Source organism: Prionailurus viverrinus, chromosome D3 (assembly GCF_022837055.1).
Source record: "Prionailurus viverrinus isolate Anna chromosome D3, UM_Priviv_1.0, whole genome shotgun sequence".
Lineage (NCBI taxonomy): Eukaryota > Metazoa > Chordata > Mammalia > Carnivora > Felidae > Prionailurus > Prionailurus viverrinus.
In genome coordinates, this window is record NC_062572.1 from 8696575 (window position 1) to 8713079 (window position 16505).

The window sequence follows — 16505 nt, forward strand, 5'->3', positions numbered from 1 at the left end:
CCCTGATTTGTAAAGAAGGTGCTTAATAAATATTTGCTGCTTGAAAACAACGTAAAAATATCAATTTGCCCTATTTTATGAAAATTGCCACACAAACACTTGGCCTCTCAAGCTAGAGTTGGGAGTAACTGTACTAATCAGAGGATTCTTTACATTATGTATTCACTCTTGTGTGCTTCCAGAATTTCTAAACATTACTGTTTAAAAAAATACGTATACACACATACACATAAACACACAGTTAAAACTTGAAAAATAGGAATAGGGCAATTTAAAGCAACAGTTTGAGGAATTATTGCTGATTTAATATGTCAATATAGTATATTCTTTGGAAAATCAAATCTGAGCCCAACATTATGACCCAGAATGTTGTAAGAAATGAGAGCACCCTGAAAGGTCACTCCATCTACCTCATCACTTTAATGCCTAGGTGCATTTAATTTCCTTTTATTTTTTATTTAAAATAATTTTTAACTTTATTTTTTAATGTTTTATTTATTTTTGACAGAGAGAGACAGAGCATGAGTGGGGGAGGGGCAGAGAGAGAGGGAGACACAGAATCCAAAGCAGGCTCCAGGCTCTGAGCTGTCAGCACAGAGCCTGATGCGGGGCTCGAACCCATGGACTGTGAGATCATGACCTGAGCTGAAGTTGGACGCTCAACTGACTGAGCCACCCAAGGCGCCCCAAGAATTTTTAACTTGAAAAAAAAATGTGTATTTATTTTTGAGAGAGAGAGAAAGAGCAGGGAAGGGGCAGAGAGAGAGAGACTGAGGAACTGAAGTGGGTTCCACACGGACAGCAGAGAGCCCAATGCGGGGCTCAAACCCATGAACCACAAGATCATGATCTGAGCCAAAGTTGGGTGCTTAACCGACTGAGCCACCCAGGAGCCTATTTTATTTCTTTTTTTTAAAGTTTATTTATTTTGAGAGAGAGAGAGAGAGAGAGAGAGAGAGAGAGAGAGAGAGAGAGAGCGCACACACACACAGGTGCAGGGGAGAGGTGGGGGGGGGTGTGGGCAGGAATCCCAAACAGGCTCTGCCTTGTCAGCACAGATCTCACAAACTGTGAGATCATGACCCAAGCCAAAATTAAGAGTTGGATGCTTGACCAGCCAGTCACCCCTTTTATGATTTTAAAAAATTAAAACAAGTCTACCAAGAAAGTATAAATGAAAGGTTAATTGTTTATTAGTGAAGAGAAAAATGTATACAAGAAAGTCTAGATTCTTTTTCCTCATGCACTACTTTTGTAATAAAGTTCCAAATATCAACTTTGAAGATATTTACAAGGATAAATTTTTCTTAACACGTGACCATTTACTGGGTGGTGGACATTTTTTCATATAAATCATATATGGGAACGGAATATATTCTTTTTTTTTTTTTTTTTTTTAATTTTTTTTTCAACGTTTATTTTTGGGACAGAGAGAGACAGAGCATGAACGGGGAGGGGCGGAGAGAGAGGGAGACACAGAATCGGAAACAGGCTCCAGGCTCTGAGCCATCAGCCCAAGAGCCTGACGCGGGGCTCGAACTCCCGGACCGCGAGATCGTGACCTGGCTGAAGTCGGACGTTTAACCGACTGCGCCACCCAGGCGCCCCGGGAACGGAATATATTCTTAACAGTTTATAAGAAGCTTGGAACACTGTATTAACAGAAGATATTATATTTTACTGCAAAATATTATAAAAGTGATACAATTCTGTGGCTCATAAATGTTTAATTACTTGATTTGAACAGGGAATGAAAAAAAAAAAAACCAGCAAGATAGGCCTGGCTTTTAAGATTTTTTGTATTCAATTCGTTCTACTTTCACATCATCTCCAATTAGCTGATACACATAAGTGACAACTGTAGAAGCCTGGATATCCATCAACACAAATGAAGGAATAATGTTTCTGAAAGAAAATATAAATAATGTCAGTGTTTTGTACTAAAAAGCACCGCACTAAAAATTTCAATTTACAATGACAATTTGGATTCAAGGAGAATTCGAGTTGTTACGTATTAAAAAGAATAATCACCCAAAGAAGAATGCCAAAAAGGCTATCACTGAAATGGCTGCATTTCTCCTTTATGAAACACGACACATGCAATTATTAACTTTAAAAAATCCCCAAATTCCTACTCACGTTTCCAAGGCATTATATGCTCCAGTGGCAGAACCTGGATTAATGTAAAATTTATTTTCATGCTCAAATGCTTCAAATTTGTGTGTGTGTCCCGAGATAAGAATGTCCACATCAAACTGCCTCTGCAACAGGGCTAAGCTGGCCATGTCTCCCCAAGGAATAACTTGATGCCCATGGATCAAACCAATTTTGAACTGCCCAACAGTCACAACTTTCTGTTCTGGATAATTCAGATTCTAAGATAAGAAACAGACATGAAAACATATATATATTTCAGAGATACTTATGTTTAAAAAACAACCTGCTTAAACATTCAATCCCATATGGATGTTTTGATACAGTACTCCACAACCAATACATTTATTAAATATATACATATTTTAAAAAAATTTTTTAACGTTTATTTTTGAGAGAGAAAGAGAGTGTGAGAAGGGGACGGTCAGAGAGAAAGGGAGACACAGAATCCAAAGCAGGCTCCAGGCTCTGAGCTGTCAGCACAGAGCCCAATACGGGGCTTGAACTCACGGACCACTAGATCATGACCTGAGCCAAAGTCAGACACCCAACCAACTGAGCCACCCAGGCACCCCTATTAAATATATATTTTTAAATGTTTATTTATTTCTGAGAGAGAGAGCACAACCAGGGGAGGGACAGAGAGGGAGACACAGAATCCGAAGCAGGCTCCAGACTCTGAGCTGTCAGCACAGAGCCCTATGCAGGGCTCAAATTCATGAGCTATGAGATCATAACCTGAGCCAAAGTTAGATGCTTAACCGACTGAGCCACCCAGGCACCCCCCATTTGTTAAATACTTGATTATTTCTCAGTCTCTAAGGCTACAACTATGCTCAAAACATAACTTACTCCAGGTAAACTGGAATTTATCATGCAATCCCTTTCTTGTGTTTTTGTTTTTGTTTTTTTTTGTAGAATATAGGTTCTTTGGGGCATGCTGTGGAGAATAATTACTCCCCCAAATTTGTGAGTTTCCTCTACCTAAGAATTCTAGGCATACGACCTATAAGCTAGGTGTGTTCAAATTATATCCCAGGCTTTAATAATTATATAGATGGTTTCAAATAATAATGATAGTTAGCACTTATTCAGTACTTAGTATGAAGCAGGCACTATCCCAAGGGCTTTATAAACATCAACCTATTTAATACTTACAAACAATCCTAAAAGGTAGCTTCTGTTATGACCCCCATTTTATGGATGAGGAAACTGAGGCACAGAGAGGTTAAAATAACTTGCTTAAGGTCACACCTTAGTAATAAGTGGTTGAGCCAAGATCTAAACCCTGGTAGTATGGCTCCACGGTCTGTGAATTTAGCAATCAGAAGCAAAAAATTTTAATTCTTGCTACTGAAACTGTCTTTAGCATAACACAAGCAGAAACCCAAATATGTTTTTAACAAACCAAACCTATATTCTAATTATTGACAAGAAGTCTGTGCCTTCCTTCTCATCTCCCTGTCTTTTGCTCTCAGGTGGAAAGTTACCCGAAATCTTTTTTTAATTTATTTTATTTTTTTAAGTTATTTATTTTGAGAGAGGGGGGAGAGAACGTGTGCAAACGAGGGACAGAGGGAGACAGAGAGAATCCCAAACAGGCTCCTCACTGTCAGTGCAGAGCCTGATGCAGGGCTCAAACTCATGAACAATAAGATCATGACCTGAGCTGAAACCCAAGAGTCAGATGCTAAACTGACTGAACCACCCAGGTATCCCTGAACTCTTTTTTTTTTTTTATCCACTAAAAAAAGAAAAAGACACTATACTTACTCAGTTTGATATAAAGGAATCCCATTAAACAGTACCAATTAAGTTAATTTATGAAAAAGCTTATATTCCCAGAAATAAAAGGCAATTTTTTACACTAGTATCAGATTTATCATGCTAAAATCATACAGTGTTAGTATGAGTAGGGGCCTTAAAAATCATCTATTCCAATCATTTACGTGAGAGGAAACTAAGATGATGTAATTTGCCTAAAATCTCATTATTAACTAATGGGCAAAGCTGGAATCCCAGAACTTCTAACTTTTTTCCTTAAAGTCAGGTTTATTGAGGTATAATTCACATACAGTAAATTTACCCTTTTTAGTGTACAATTCAAGGGTTTTTGACAAATATAGTCATGTAAGCTCTGCCACAATCAAACCCAGAGCAGTTCTATCAAGTCCTCAAAAGTTCCTAATGCCCCTTTATTGTCAACCCTGGAGTTAGGGAGCCACAGCAGGGTTTTCAGCAGAGTGGTGCTGTGATGTTACTTCGCCTAAAAAGGATCACACTGGTTGCTACTTAGAGAACAAATTGTGGAGGAAGGAAGGGTAGAATGAGAAAGCTGGAATTTAAGAGTGATATGGTGGCTTGGAACAGGGTAGTAGAGGTGGTGGTGAGAAGTAATAAAAACTTTATAGGGCTCCTGGGTGTCTCAGTCAGTTAAGCATCTGACTTCATGATCTCACAGTTTGTGAGTTCGAGCTCCTCATTGGGTTCTGTGTTGACAGCTAGGAGCCTGGAGCCTGCTTCTCTCTCTCTCTGCCCCTCCTCTGCTCGCACTCTCTCTCAAAAATAATAAACATTAAAAAAATTAAAAAAAAACTTTATAAACTAAATGATATCACTACAAAAAATAGCAACACAATCACTTTTAGTCCATATCAATTTAGTCAGAACAAGTATTTAATATGCTTATTGAGTAATCTACTATCAGTGATTTGCAAAGAGTAAGAAACAAGTATGTGTAGGAAATTGGTATTTGGGGGGCACCTGCATGGCTTAGTTGGTTGAGCATCCAACGACTTGATTTCCGCTCAGGTCATGATCTTACTTACGGTAATGGAATCGAACCCAACGTCAGGCTCAGTTCAGAGTGTGGAGCCTCCTTGGGATTCTCTCCCTGCCGCTCCCCCCCCCACCCCCCCCCCACCTTGCTCAAAATAAATAAACTTAAAAAATTGCATTTGGGATATTAACAACAACAAAAGACCTTCACAATTGAAAAACTAAGGTGTAAAGAATAAAGCTTATATATGTAAGAATTAAGAAAAAGAAATAGTTGTGAATGGAAAGAGAAATACATCACCTCATCGAAGTCTCCTCTCACAATATGAACATCACCGGCCAGAGTCTTGAGATAGTCATAACTCTCTTTGGTGCAAAGGTTTCCAGTACAGAGAATGTGCTGAATCTTTCCTGGCACCAGCAGTTTTTTGAATTTAGCCGGCAAACTGTTGCACCGGTGTGGGATGTGCAGGTCTCCTAATACCAACACCAACTTTAAAGTGTCAAGGTGAGACAAGGTGTCATGTCAAACATGATGTCAAAACAAGATGTTCTCTCTTAACTCCCCTTTTAAATTAAATTAAGCAGAGATTCCAGAACCCATAAGAGCAGAAGTTATCCATACAGTTCTTAACATGACCATTTAAACAAACACACATATGGTAACCTACTCTGTTCTAATCAACCTTATTTTGGTCATAAATAGGTGTGCATTCACTATACAAGTCATCATTCAATTTACCAAGAATAAAATTGGGCTTTCTAAAGCAATTCATTTAGAGTCCTATAAATGACACTTAAAAAATTGCAAAATGAAAAATACACTACTGGGTCCTATGGGATTTGGCATTTTTGAGGTGTGATACGGTAATTCCTAGTTCTCCAGCTATAATGTAAAACCTAATATACTGATTCCAATGTTCCAGGAACATTAATAAAGAGAATTGCTAAAAATGTAGTGATAGAAAAAAACTTAATTCTGTAATTTATGTTTATTAGACTGTTTACTAAACTATATGGAGGAGCAGTAGCCAAAATTTATAATATTTTACTTAAAGCAATTAGTTCTACAGTATATAGGAATAAAAACAGCCTATGCTTCAAAGAGTTTCGATAGGACAAACACGTGCTTTTGAATTATGATCTCTGTTATCTTCTTTCCTTATTAAAAATCCTGTCATATTTCTACTGTCTAGATTAAATTGCCTATGTACCCTCAGTTTGGTTCCCAAATTTAAAATAACATTTTCACAGTCTTTCATGTGCATTAGAGATTAAAACAAAACAAAACAAAAAAGAGATCAACTAAATAAGTCATGAATTTAGCAGGAGGTGGTTTAGAGTTGCAACATAGTCTCAGATGACAAAAATAAATTTTGCACTTAAGTATAAAAGAGTAAAAAAAAACCTCAATCCTGTAAAATTTTAATTTTGAAAATTCAAGATTTGAATATAAACATTATTTGATTCAGTCATTTAATGGAATATTGTCAAAAGGTCATTTTGAAGTAATATCTGCCCCCCAAAGGACAATAATCAATTTCTTATGTTGATTAGTATAAGCACCCTCATTCTGTAACAGGATGTTTTCCCACACAGACATTCCATCCATAAATGTACATGCCCTTTAACTGCTTTTAAAGAAGGCATGACTATTCCTTAATATTAACAAAGAAAACATTAAATAAATACGATACAATCAGAAAATAGTTTTGCCACCATAGACTTTGTAAACTGAAATTAATCAAAAATGAAAATGTGTCAAACTAAAATTATTACTAAAACAAACTTGATTCATCTTGCAACAAATATCAACATGATTACAAAGGAAAGGAGCTGTTATCAGGACACAGAGTAACTGAGGTAACACGAGGTTACACAATTAGCATACTTTAAAAGAAATTGTTAAATAAGTTTCTTCTTTTTAAAGTGTGGTTTCAGCTGGTTATTTGTTCAATGACTTAATTGTTTCAATCCAGATCTTAGTGGATAAAACATCTTACTGTAAAACTAAAGACCACTATGAAGTTTCCACCCTCACTGGTAATCAATGCAAAAGTACCTGGAGACAGAACAATCTTCATCTTTAGAGGGGGATCCCTTCAGATATGGATTGAAGTACATAGTTAATGTGGGAAGCTGGCATTTGAGAAAAAGGTAGAAAATAGATGTCTATGTTAAAAAAAAAAAACCCTCCAACTACTCATAAAAGGGAATACGTCTATATATAGCAGGTTCAAAATCTTTGGGACTGATAATCAGCTGTTGAATCTGAATGTGCTAGAAAGAATATTAGTAAGACACGATACTTTATAATGACTGATGACCTAAATTCTATCACGTATTACGGATTATGCCTAAGTCTAAAGATATTAGCAGTCTAAAGATATAACTATATGAATGATCAAACAAAAATTATCTCAAAGTAGTAAAGATTCTTAGTAAGACTCTCATTTCATATAGGTGACTAAGTTATAGGGGAGATAGTGTCACATAACAAATGTCATACTCTGAGGAACGTCCTTGCCCAAATTCCACACTTTTGACAGTTCAGGTTAGGCAAAGTTTGTAGTCTTTTGAGACAGCAAAAGATCCTAGAAATGGCAGCTTTGTTAAATTTAAATAAAGAACCAACCCAATCAAAGCATAGGAATTTGGTTATTTCCTATTTGATAGATTGTAAAAGGGTGAAATCCCAGTCATCAGCCACCCGACCACCATTGTTAGTAGGAGCTAAGAGAAGAAACTTACTCTGTGCCCAGCCTTAGTGGAATGAAGAAGTTGATTGCAGACAGGGGAATGAAAAAAAAGGGTGAAACATGACCAATGTTAAAAGAAAGCAACGAAAAGAAACAAACCAAAAACAGAGCAACAAAAACTCATATCAAATGAATATGCAAACACTTGTTAATGATTTCTGAGTGTTATGAAAGAAAATGTTAAAAATTGGCTTTGCTCAAAACAATACCAAAAGAACCATTTGCTGTATTTTTAAACATGACACACACACGGACACACACACACAAACGCACTGTAAAAGAAATTTGCCTTGTCGATTTTTTCTACTTCTCCTACTCTTCTCTACCATGATTCCAATCTCTTTTGTTTCCTGTTCTGTTTCAAATTTTGTAAAACAATTTGGAAAATTCACCAGTAACGATGTAAATGAAAGCTAACATTTTCTGGACGCGTAAGGACTAATTCCTCAAGTATACTGATTTTAATTCTCTTATGCTCAAAATTCTAGTAGTTGGAAAATTTATGCTGCAGCTAGATCATTATTTTGTATAGAAGATCTAACACAGCACTATGAATACATTATCAGGTGATGAAGCCACCGACGAAAGATGATACAAAACCAAACACATTCCTCCAGCTACAACTGGACCTTCTCCACACCTGAATTTGCTGCCCACAGACCCTGTGTACCAGGTGTTGAATATTTCTAGTCTCCTTTGCCAAATAAAAAGTTTTTAATCATGAAAGAGTCCGCTAATGCTAAATTTTGCCCAGTTCTATCTCACGTGACAAGTAATGTTCCAGTGTAACTCTCCTTAAAAAGTGTTCATTTCTCGGGGTGCCTGGGTGGCTCAGTCGGTTGAGCGTCCGACTTCGGCTCAGGTCATGATCTCAGTCTGTGGGTTCGAGCCCCGCGTAGGGCTCTGTGCTGATGGCTCAGAGCCTGGAGCCTGTTTCAGATTCTGTGTCTCCCTCTTTCTCTGACCCTCCCCTGTTCATGCTCTCTGTCTCAAAAATAAATAAACGATAGGGGCGCCTGGGTGGCGCAGTCGGTTAAGCGGCCGACTTCAGCCAGGTCATGATCTCGCGGTCTGTGAGTTCGAGCCCCGCGTCGGGCTCTGGGCTGATGGCTCAGAGCCTGGAACCTGCTTCCGATTCTGTGTCTCCCTCTCTCTCTGCCCCTCCCCCGTTCATGCTCTGTCTCTCTCTGTCCCAAAAAATAAATAAATGTTGAAAAAAAAATTTTTTTTAATAAAAAAAAATAAATAAACGTTAAAAAAAATTTTTTTTAAGTGTTCATTTCTCAAAAAACCCTTCAGGAACATGAGTATGGAATCATATGTCATCTTCTCTCAGGAATAACTGCCTCAAAATTATTGTAAACCGATCACTCCAAACGGGAGTCTGCTTAGAAGCAAAAATCAAAAGACGGGGTTAAAAACCTTTCACGTATACAAAGACGCACAGACCATAAATCTTTGGCTGTCGCGTCTACAACCACCTCCAAGGCTATGCTTGTCACACAATCGTGGGAATCTTAAAACGTGCAATGGATGCCCATCAGAAATAGAAGTCCCTTTACAGTTACCCTCACCAACACAAACACCAAGATAATCAGAGCTCCTTCTGAACAGGTTAACTTTTCAGGGAGTGAAGGACACCTTTGAAAATCTGATCGTAGCTCGGAGTCCTCTCCAGTAGCAGCTCCCGAGTTTTTATATAAGACGGTCGTAGGGGCGGACACCTACTGGAGGCCAGCGGGTGGGGTTTGGCCTTGAAGCGGGCAGGGCAGTCTGATGAGTCTGACGAGGTGAAAGCTCCACAAACTACCCCCCGCCCCGGCACCCACACTGGCTCCTTACCCGGAAAAAAATGTACACATTCCCAAATGTTTCCAATTTCAAGGAGCTCATAAACCATTAAGGAAACAACAGTTCCAGCCATTCTAAGAGCCACATCCAGTCCTTTGAGGACTCACTACCAATTTTCAATGGCAGCTGCACTAAATTGCAGGGGCCAAGGGGATAGTTTGTATTCCCTTTCCTCGGACGGCAAACTAAAATGGATAGGGGATTCTGCTCGTTAGTTCCCATTTTGCATCCGAGAAGCCAGCTTTCCACGCAAGCGGCAGGCAACTGGTATACCCTCACCAGCGGGAGGTGCCTTTTAAGGAAAAGGAGTAGGGAAACGTCTGGAAACGGAGGGGACCATGCCCCTTTCTCAGGAGCCAGAGGACCAGGCCCAAAGATCTTTCCCGGCTCGGGCGCGGGGGTCTCGTGACAGGACGAGTCGCTGAGGGGGGCCCTTTCCCCCTCGGACGTCCTCTGGTCCCTGGGGCGGGGGTGCGAGCCGGCCGCACCCAGCGGCGGCTGCCCCTGATCCTCCCCTGCCCTCCCCCTGGGCCTTCTCCAGGCCCGGACCTGGGCTGCGCCCGCCACGCCCCCGAGATCGCCCATGCCCTCGCTCAGAGACTCCCAACGTCTCCCAACGATGCAGCACCGCGGCCGAGAGCTAGGCCTCGGCCGCCGCATCTGCACTCCTCACCATCCTGTCACAGGGCTGCGCTCAGTCACCACCGCCGCCGCCGCCTTCTTCCTCGGGCTCCGGGGCGACCCGCCCACCTCGCTCTCAACCAATGACAGAGGAGGTCGACGGGAGACGGCCTACGGAGGCCCGTACAGGCCCTTCCGCGACGTCAAACTTAGCTGCCCTTTAGGAAAGGGAGGGTGGCGGGAGGAGTAAGATCTCGAAGCTTCGGAGGGTGCGGCCGACATCCGGGCACCTGGGGCCGTCGAGCTGAGGCGCGCCTTGGGGCCCTGCTTGTTAGGGCTGCGGCCATGCTGACGTGCGGGATGAGCGGCAGTCAGGTGAAAGGTGGAGAGACCTTTTTTGCCTACCTTTGTAGAAAAAGGAAAACCAAAAAAAAAAAAAAAAAAAAAAAAAAAAAGTAAAAGAACAAGAAAAGAGAAAGCCTCAGGTTCAGCCTCAGGGTCTTCTCCTTTGCTCTTATGCTCAATGACTGGCGACACAAGGCCTGGCCACAAACAGCCGCCGCTCACCCAAGCTTCTAGTAGCTTCTGAGGGAAGAAAGAGAGCCCATCTGCTTTTATTTATGCGTAGTATTTATTTTCTTGGGTGTCCATGAAATGAAGTTGCACATTGGAACAGAGATTGGGAGCGCTGATGAGGACAGTGTTGGGTGGAGTTGGGAGAAAAAATAATGTTTAGACCCTTGAAGTGTTTTAGTGCCATGAGAAAAGCATCAACCTGTTTTTTATTCCAAATGCTATTTTTTGACGTGGGACCTGGAACAAGCCACTGAATCACTTGGCGGGGGGGGGGGGGGGGGGGGGGGGGGTGGTGCTCAGTTTCTTCATCTGTAAAATGAGAATAGTAACGTTTTCATTATAGGCCTTGTAGGAATGAAATGGAGATGCATGTAAAGAGCTCAATAATAGATGGGAGTGTATAGGAACTATTACATGTTACAAATAGTACTTAAACAAGGTTTTTCAGAAACTTCCTAAAGTTTCTATTTAGGAAAACAGTGGTTTCCTACATTTTGTAAGGTGTGAAGTGATCCTAGAAAGGCATCTTGTGTTGTGGCTGGCTTGCTCTGTGTTGAGGACAAATATGGAATAGTAGTAGTGAACAGGAAAGGGAAGCACAGGCCCTCAGCTGTTCCATGTTCTCAGAGTTCTAGGAAGTTCTCTTGGAGTATATAGCTCAGTTCTCGATAAGCAATTTGTATGATTGTTTTTGCTTTTTCTCCTGGACTATATGTATGGTGAGGGCAGAACCGTTCCTGTCCTGTTCACTGCTCTACTCCCATTGCCTTGGGTTGTACCCCAAACATAGTGGGTGCTCAAAACCTAGTCATTGGAGGAATGAAGGGTCTGCAACAGGCAGCTCTAGGAAAAAGTGTTGAATGTGAAGTGGTAAAAGGGAGAAATGCCTCTTTCCCCTCCCCCCCCCCCCCCATTGGTCGTCCCATCTCAGTTTGACACTGGCACACCCAATTCACACACCCTTGATTCTTAATATTGTAACCTGATTTTATGTTCTGGAATTAATTTTTCTTTTTTCTACTGTTCCATGGATTGCTGTGGCCATCCATTTTTATTGCAGCATAGTATTCCATATCCATTTGTCACATTTTGTACTTATTCATAATTCGTAAGAATATGAACTGTGTCATACCAGATTAGACCAATATGTCATTCATCCTAGCCTCTGTTACAGGGCATCTGAGTGTGTTTGGTGAGATCTGAGATCTGGCATTTTGCGTGCTACCTTCAAATTTCAGAGATGCATCTTAAATGCCTCTAATTTCTTTCATGTGACTTGTTTTGACCTTGCCCCCTGTGAAGTTATTGAATCCCTTCAACCTCTCCATGCTCTATTTTCACAGTTCTTTTTTTGGGCAGGGGTGGGGGGTGGTAAACCAAGTCTAAAAATACATTAGTATGGAAATTGACTTGCTACAGTACAGAAAGGAAGAATGTTACTGCATTTTATCATTTTGCACACTCATTCTGTAAATTTATTGATCTCTTACTATGTGTCTAGCATTTTGTCAAGAGTATTATTCTGTATTTAAAGCAATTTGTAGCATTAGTCTATAAAAGACTGTTCTTTATGAATTTATCTTGAGTCCTGTGAATGCTGAAGTAGTCCTACAATTTGCTGTTATTGTTTGAGAGAAAAAATGTAAACCATACCTTTCTTTTGCTCCGTAGTATTTGGGAAAGCAATCCAAGCTCTATCACGAGTCAGTGACGAGCTGTGGTTAGACCCATCTGAAAAAGGTGTAAGTAAGAAAAGTGACCAATAGACCATCTATTAAGGCAAAAGAAGTTGTTTATAGATCCCAGTCCAGATTGAATGTTTACTATGAAATCCAGAAATTGTAATTATCCGTTTCATTGTTCATCTTTATTTTCCATATCTGAATACATTTAGAGCATATTAAACTTAAAAAGCATGCAGAGAACCACAAGAGATTTAAACCAGAAATTGCAAACTGGTGGTTGAGAAGCTAGATATTGCTTGCAGAAGTGTTTTGTGGGACTGCACTGTGTTTAAAAAAAAAAGAAAAGAAAGAAAGAATTTTCTAAACTTAAAAAATTGGGAGTCCACATAAAGATCGGAGTTTTCTGCTTCTCTTGAAAACTTAATATCTGACAGTTTGGGGCCAGCATTCCCAAGCGGAAATAGTTGGCTGGCGCTGATGGATGGTTTCTCCCTTTAGACAGGACAAGAGATTGCCGTTTTGCTGCAATCTTTTTACCCCCTTTTACGTTGCTTTCTGCCACTTTGAGCATTAAAGTTAAAAGGTGTTTACAACTTTACATTTTCAACATGCAAGATATTAGAGTTAATACCTATACGTGTTCAATATAGATGTGTACCTGTGTGTGTAGTTATGCAAATTCAATGCATAGTGGATAATGCAACCTATTTAATATCTATAATAATTCATATGTAAAATGTAGTCCATAGAATGCAGTTAACATCCTATATTTAATTGCAGTGTTACACATAATAGAATTTTTTGAATGAATCCTTTAAAGAACGTTGATTTTTTTCCTTAATAACTATTATTTTTCCAGCTTGCTTTACGATCTGTGAATTCTTGTCGGTCAGCATACGGATGTGTTCTCTTCTCTCCTGTGTTTTTTCAACATTATCAATGGTCAACCTCAGTGAAAATGAATGATAATGATTCGACTTCATCAAACTTAAATTGCAAATTGGGAATGAAGGTAAATATAAGTGGCCCTGTTTTTCTCTTGTATTGCAGGAATATTTATTATATATGATATAACATCTACCTTGCATTTAATATATGGCTTAAAGGGCATGGGGAACAAATCTATTCATTTATAAATGTACATACTCTTGTTAGTTCTTTTAAACTAATCAAACAACCAAACACCAAACCATGTTCTATAACGTATTTGTGTTACAGTCAATTCTGCCCATCTTTAGATGCCTGAATTCCCTCGAAAGAAATGTAGAGAAGTGCAAAATATTCACCAGATCTGATAAATGTAAAGTGGTTATTGAATTCTTCTGCAGACATGGTAGGTATAATTAAAGCTAAAGTATCATGTGTTTTTTGTTAATATTTTTCATGTTTAGAATATTGAAAGTGCATGTCAAGACTTCTCATTGCATTACTGCTTAGAATTGATGTGGTTTTGTTGTAGGGCCATTGTAAATACTTGGAAAGTATTATCTTGTCTCTGTAGAAGTATGATGAAATGATTTGTATTCAGTTTTTCCTCTTTTGACTTATCAGTGGCACAAGCTTGGCCTGTATACAAACCAAAAATTTTTTTAAATGTCTTTTTGAATTCAAACAACTGGTGATTCTAAAATTAACTGGCTGCTTGATGATGTTCTGTTAAGAGTGCCTTGGTAACAGCGTTCTTTGGTAAGAACAGAAAAGAATAATGACTACCTGTATTGAAAGTCCTCCAAGAGGCACATAGTATTATATCTGGGGCTGAAGGAAGCATGGTAACTGGCCCACAGTCACAAAATTAGTAAGTCACAGTAATAGGAGCCAAAACTTTTATACATTCTCTCTGTTACACGAAGCTGTAAAACAGATTTCCTGCCTCCCAGCCTTGCGTGGTAGATATTCAAACGTACCCACGGGACATTTACATGCTTAAGTATGTATAGCACGGTGGTTAAGAGCATGGACTCTGGAGGCCATAAGGTCTAGGGTGGAATCCTGCTCTGCCCTTTCTTTGGTGATACTTTGAGCAAATTATTTTCCATCTGTTTGCCTCATTTCCCACCCCCCCCCCCCAGTGTAAAATAGGGTCGTGTTAGTACCAGCTTCCTTGGGTTTTAGGGAAGGATTTGATGAGTTAGAGGAAGTTATAGTTCTAAAGTGTTTAAAAGAACATTGGCACATTCTCTGTTAGCTTGTTGTATTTATTATGATTGCTGCTATTTTATTTGACATTAGCATGTAGAATTGTATGCTTTAAAAAAGCTCGTGCTGGGCACTTGGGTGGCTCAGTTGGTTAAGCGTTCGACTTTGGCTCAGGTCATGATTTCACAGTTCATGGGTTTGAGCCCCACATCGGGCTCCGTGTGGACAGCTCAGAGCCTGAAGCCTGTTTCAGATTCTGTCTCCCTCTCTCTCTGCCCCTACCCCACTCACACTCTGTCTCTGTCTCTATCAAAATAAATAAACATCAAAAAAAAAAAAAAAGCTCATGCTTGTGATATTAGTCCACATCTTTTTTTGTAATGGAATGGTCTTCTGGAAGGTTATTGTAGTGTTACAATGATCTTATATGTCTTACTTAAATTTCACCTCATATTTGTATTATAATCTTTAATTTTTCCCCTGCAAAATATCAATGATTTAACATGATTTCCCCCTTCTTTGAACTTTAGTTCATGTAATAGCAGAATCACGTAAAGAGCATGATTAAAAGCACAGCAGGCCTTGACATCACAGACTTGGGTATGGATTCTTCTGTGCTGCTTCTTCTTCTTCTTTTTTGTTTTTAATTTTTTTTAACGTTTATTTATTTTTGAGACAGAGAGACAGAGCATGAACAGGGGAGGGTCAGAGAGAGAGGGAGACACAGAATCCAAAACAGGCTCCAGGCTCTGAGCCGTCAGCACAGAGCCCGACGCACGGGTCAAACTCACGGACCGTGAGATCATGACCTGAGCCGAAGTCGGACGCTTAACAGACTGAGCCACCCAGGCACCCCATCTTCTTTTTTTTTAATGTTTATTTACTTTTGAGAGAGAGAGAGAGAGAGAGAGACAGAGCACATGTGGGGGAGGGGCAGGGAGAGAGGGAGACACAGAATCTGTGCTGTTAGCACAGAGCCTGACGCGGGGCTTGAACCCAGGAACCGTGAGATCATGACTTGAGTCAATGTCAGACACTTAATCGACGGAACCACCCAGGCGCCCCTTCTATGCTTCTTATTAGCTTTGTGAAAGTGCATAAGCTTTGTCAACACAAATTGAACAAAGCTTTTAGAATCTCTGAAAGTAAGAAAGAGTTTATTTGAGCCCAAGTTAGGACAGCTGCCTGGGAAACACACTCTTCATGGGGGAGAAAGTGCTCTAGAGAATGAGCAGTTCTTACAGGGTTATATATGTTTCTACATTTTGTAAAAGCTCGAAAGATGATAGATTAGCATATAGGCAGGAATCACGAGGAATGCAGGAGCAGGAGCATTGACAATGTGATTTTCATTAGGCTACTCGTTCTCAAAGCAGATGTACAACGTGTGCATGGCAGGCCATTAATCAGCCTTTTGGTTTGAACAAAATTTATAAACAGTCATGCTAACTTAGAAATATAACAGGGCTTCCTTTGTATATCTGGCCTTTGGAGAGTGTTTCTCTTATCAGCTCTCTGAACTTTCATTTTCTTTTCTGCAAAATGGGGATACTCTTACCCTCGCGTTTGGAGGTTGTTGTGAATGTAAAGCGAGATCACTTGTGTGAAGCACATAGCGTGGTGTCTGACACGGAGGAAGTACTAGAGAGTCAATGACTGCTGTCATTACAATTACCCTCAACCCTTATTTCCAGCTAGATTTTAAACAACCAACTTTTCAGTTTCTTAAGAATCTCTCAAGCAGATTGATTAGATTACTGTCTAATACATACTTGTGATTTGTTGTTTTTTTTTTAAAGTTTATTCATTTATTTTGAGAGAGAGAAAGCACGAGCAAGGGAGGGGCAGAGAGAGAGAATCCCAAGCAGGCTCTGCACTAATAGCGTGGATTCCAACGTAGGGCTCAAACTCACGAACCGTGAGATCATGACCTGGGCTGAAA

General features: G+C 39.8%; 2 protein-coding genes across 5 annotated transcripts in view; one reads left to right on the forward strand and one right to left on the reverse strand.

The window, feature by feature from the left end:
- Nucleotides 1–1657: 1657 nt before the first annotated feature.
- Nucleotides 1658–10298, reverse strand: VPS29 (VPS29 retromer complex component). Of its 2 annotated transcripts, XM_047828437.1 has the most exons (5): nucleotides 10216–10298; nucleotides 7684–7695; nucleotides 5234–5425; nucleotides 2140–2375; nucleotides 1658–1905 (listed from the first exon to the last, which is right to left on the reverse strand). In XM_047828437.1, the coding sequence occupies exons 1-5, from the start codon at nucleotides 10216–10218 to the stop codon at nucleotides 1788–1790; spliced, it is 561 nt and encodes a 186-aa protein (XP_047684393.1). In that variant the 5' UTR covers nucleotides 10219–10298; the 3' UTR covers nucleotides 1658–1787. The 2 variants fall into 2 exon arrangements, with proteins under 2 accessions (XP_047684393.1, XP_047684394.1); XM_047828438.1 differs by lacking the exon at nucleotides 7684–7695 and having other exon boundaries at nucleotides 10216–10288.
- A 100-nt stretch (nucleotides 10299–10398) lies between these two features.
- RAD9B (RAD9 checkpoint clamp component B) overlaps nucleotides 10399–16505 on the forward strand; it is a 29892-nt gene continuing 23785 nt past the window's right edge. Inside the window, exons 1-4 of one of the 3 annotated variants that reach the window (XM_047828828.1) lie at nucleotides 10399–10545; nucleotides 12411–12481; nucleotides 13284–13436; nucleotides 13643–13757. In XM_047828828.1, coding sequence (XP_047684784.1) covers nucleotides 10509–10545; nucleotides 12411–12481; nucleotides 13284–13436; nucleotides 13643–13757 — 376 coding nt within the window. In that variant the 5' untranslated portion in view covers nucleotides 10399–10508. The remainder of the gene's footprint in view (nucleotides 10546–12410; nucleotides 12482–13283; nucleotides 13437–13642; nucleotides 13758–16505) is intronic. The other 2 variants (XM_047828827.1, XM_047828829.1) reach the window with 2 other exon arrangements.

Excerpts from the sequence above, each read along its gene's own strand:
- VPS29 (XM_047828437.1), bottom strand. Across the intron at positions 2,376-5,233 it reads TGAGAGGAGACTTCGATGAG|AATCTGAATTATCCAGAACA; the intron begins GTGATGTATTTC and ends TTCTTATCTTAG. Across the intron at positions 1,906-2,139 it reads GCATATAATGCCTTGGAAAC|AAACATTATTCCTTCATTTG; the intron begins GTGAGTAGGAAT and ends ATTTTCTTTCAG.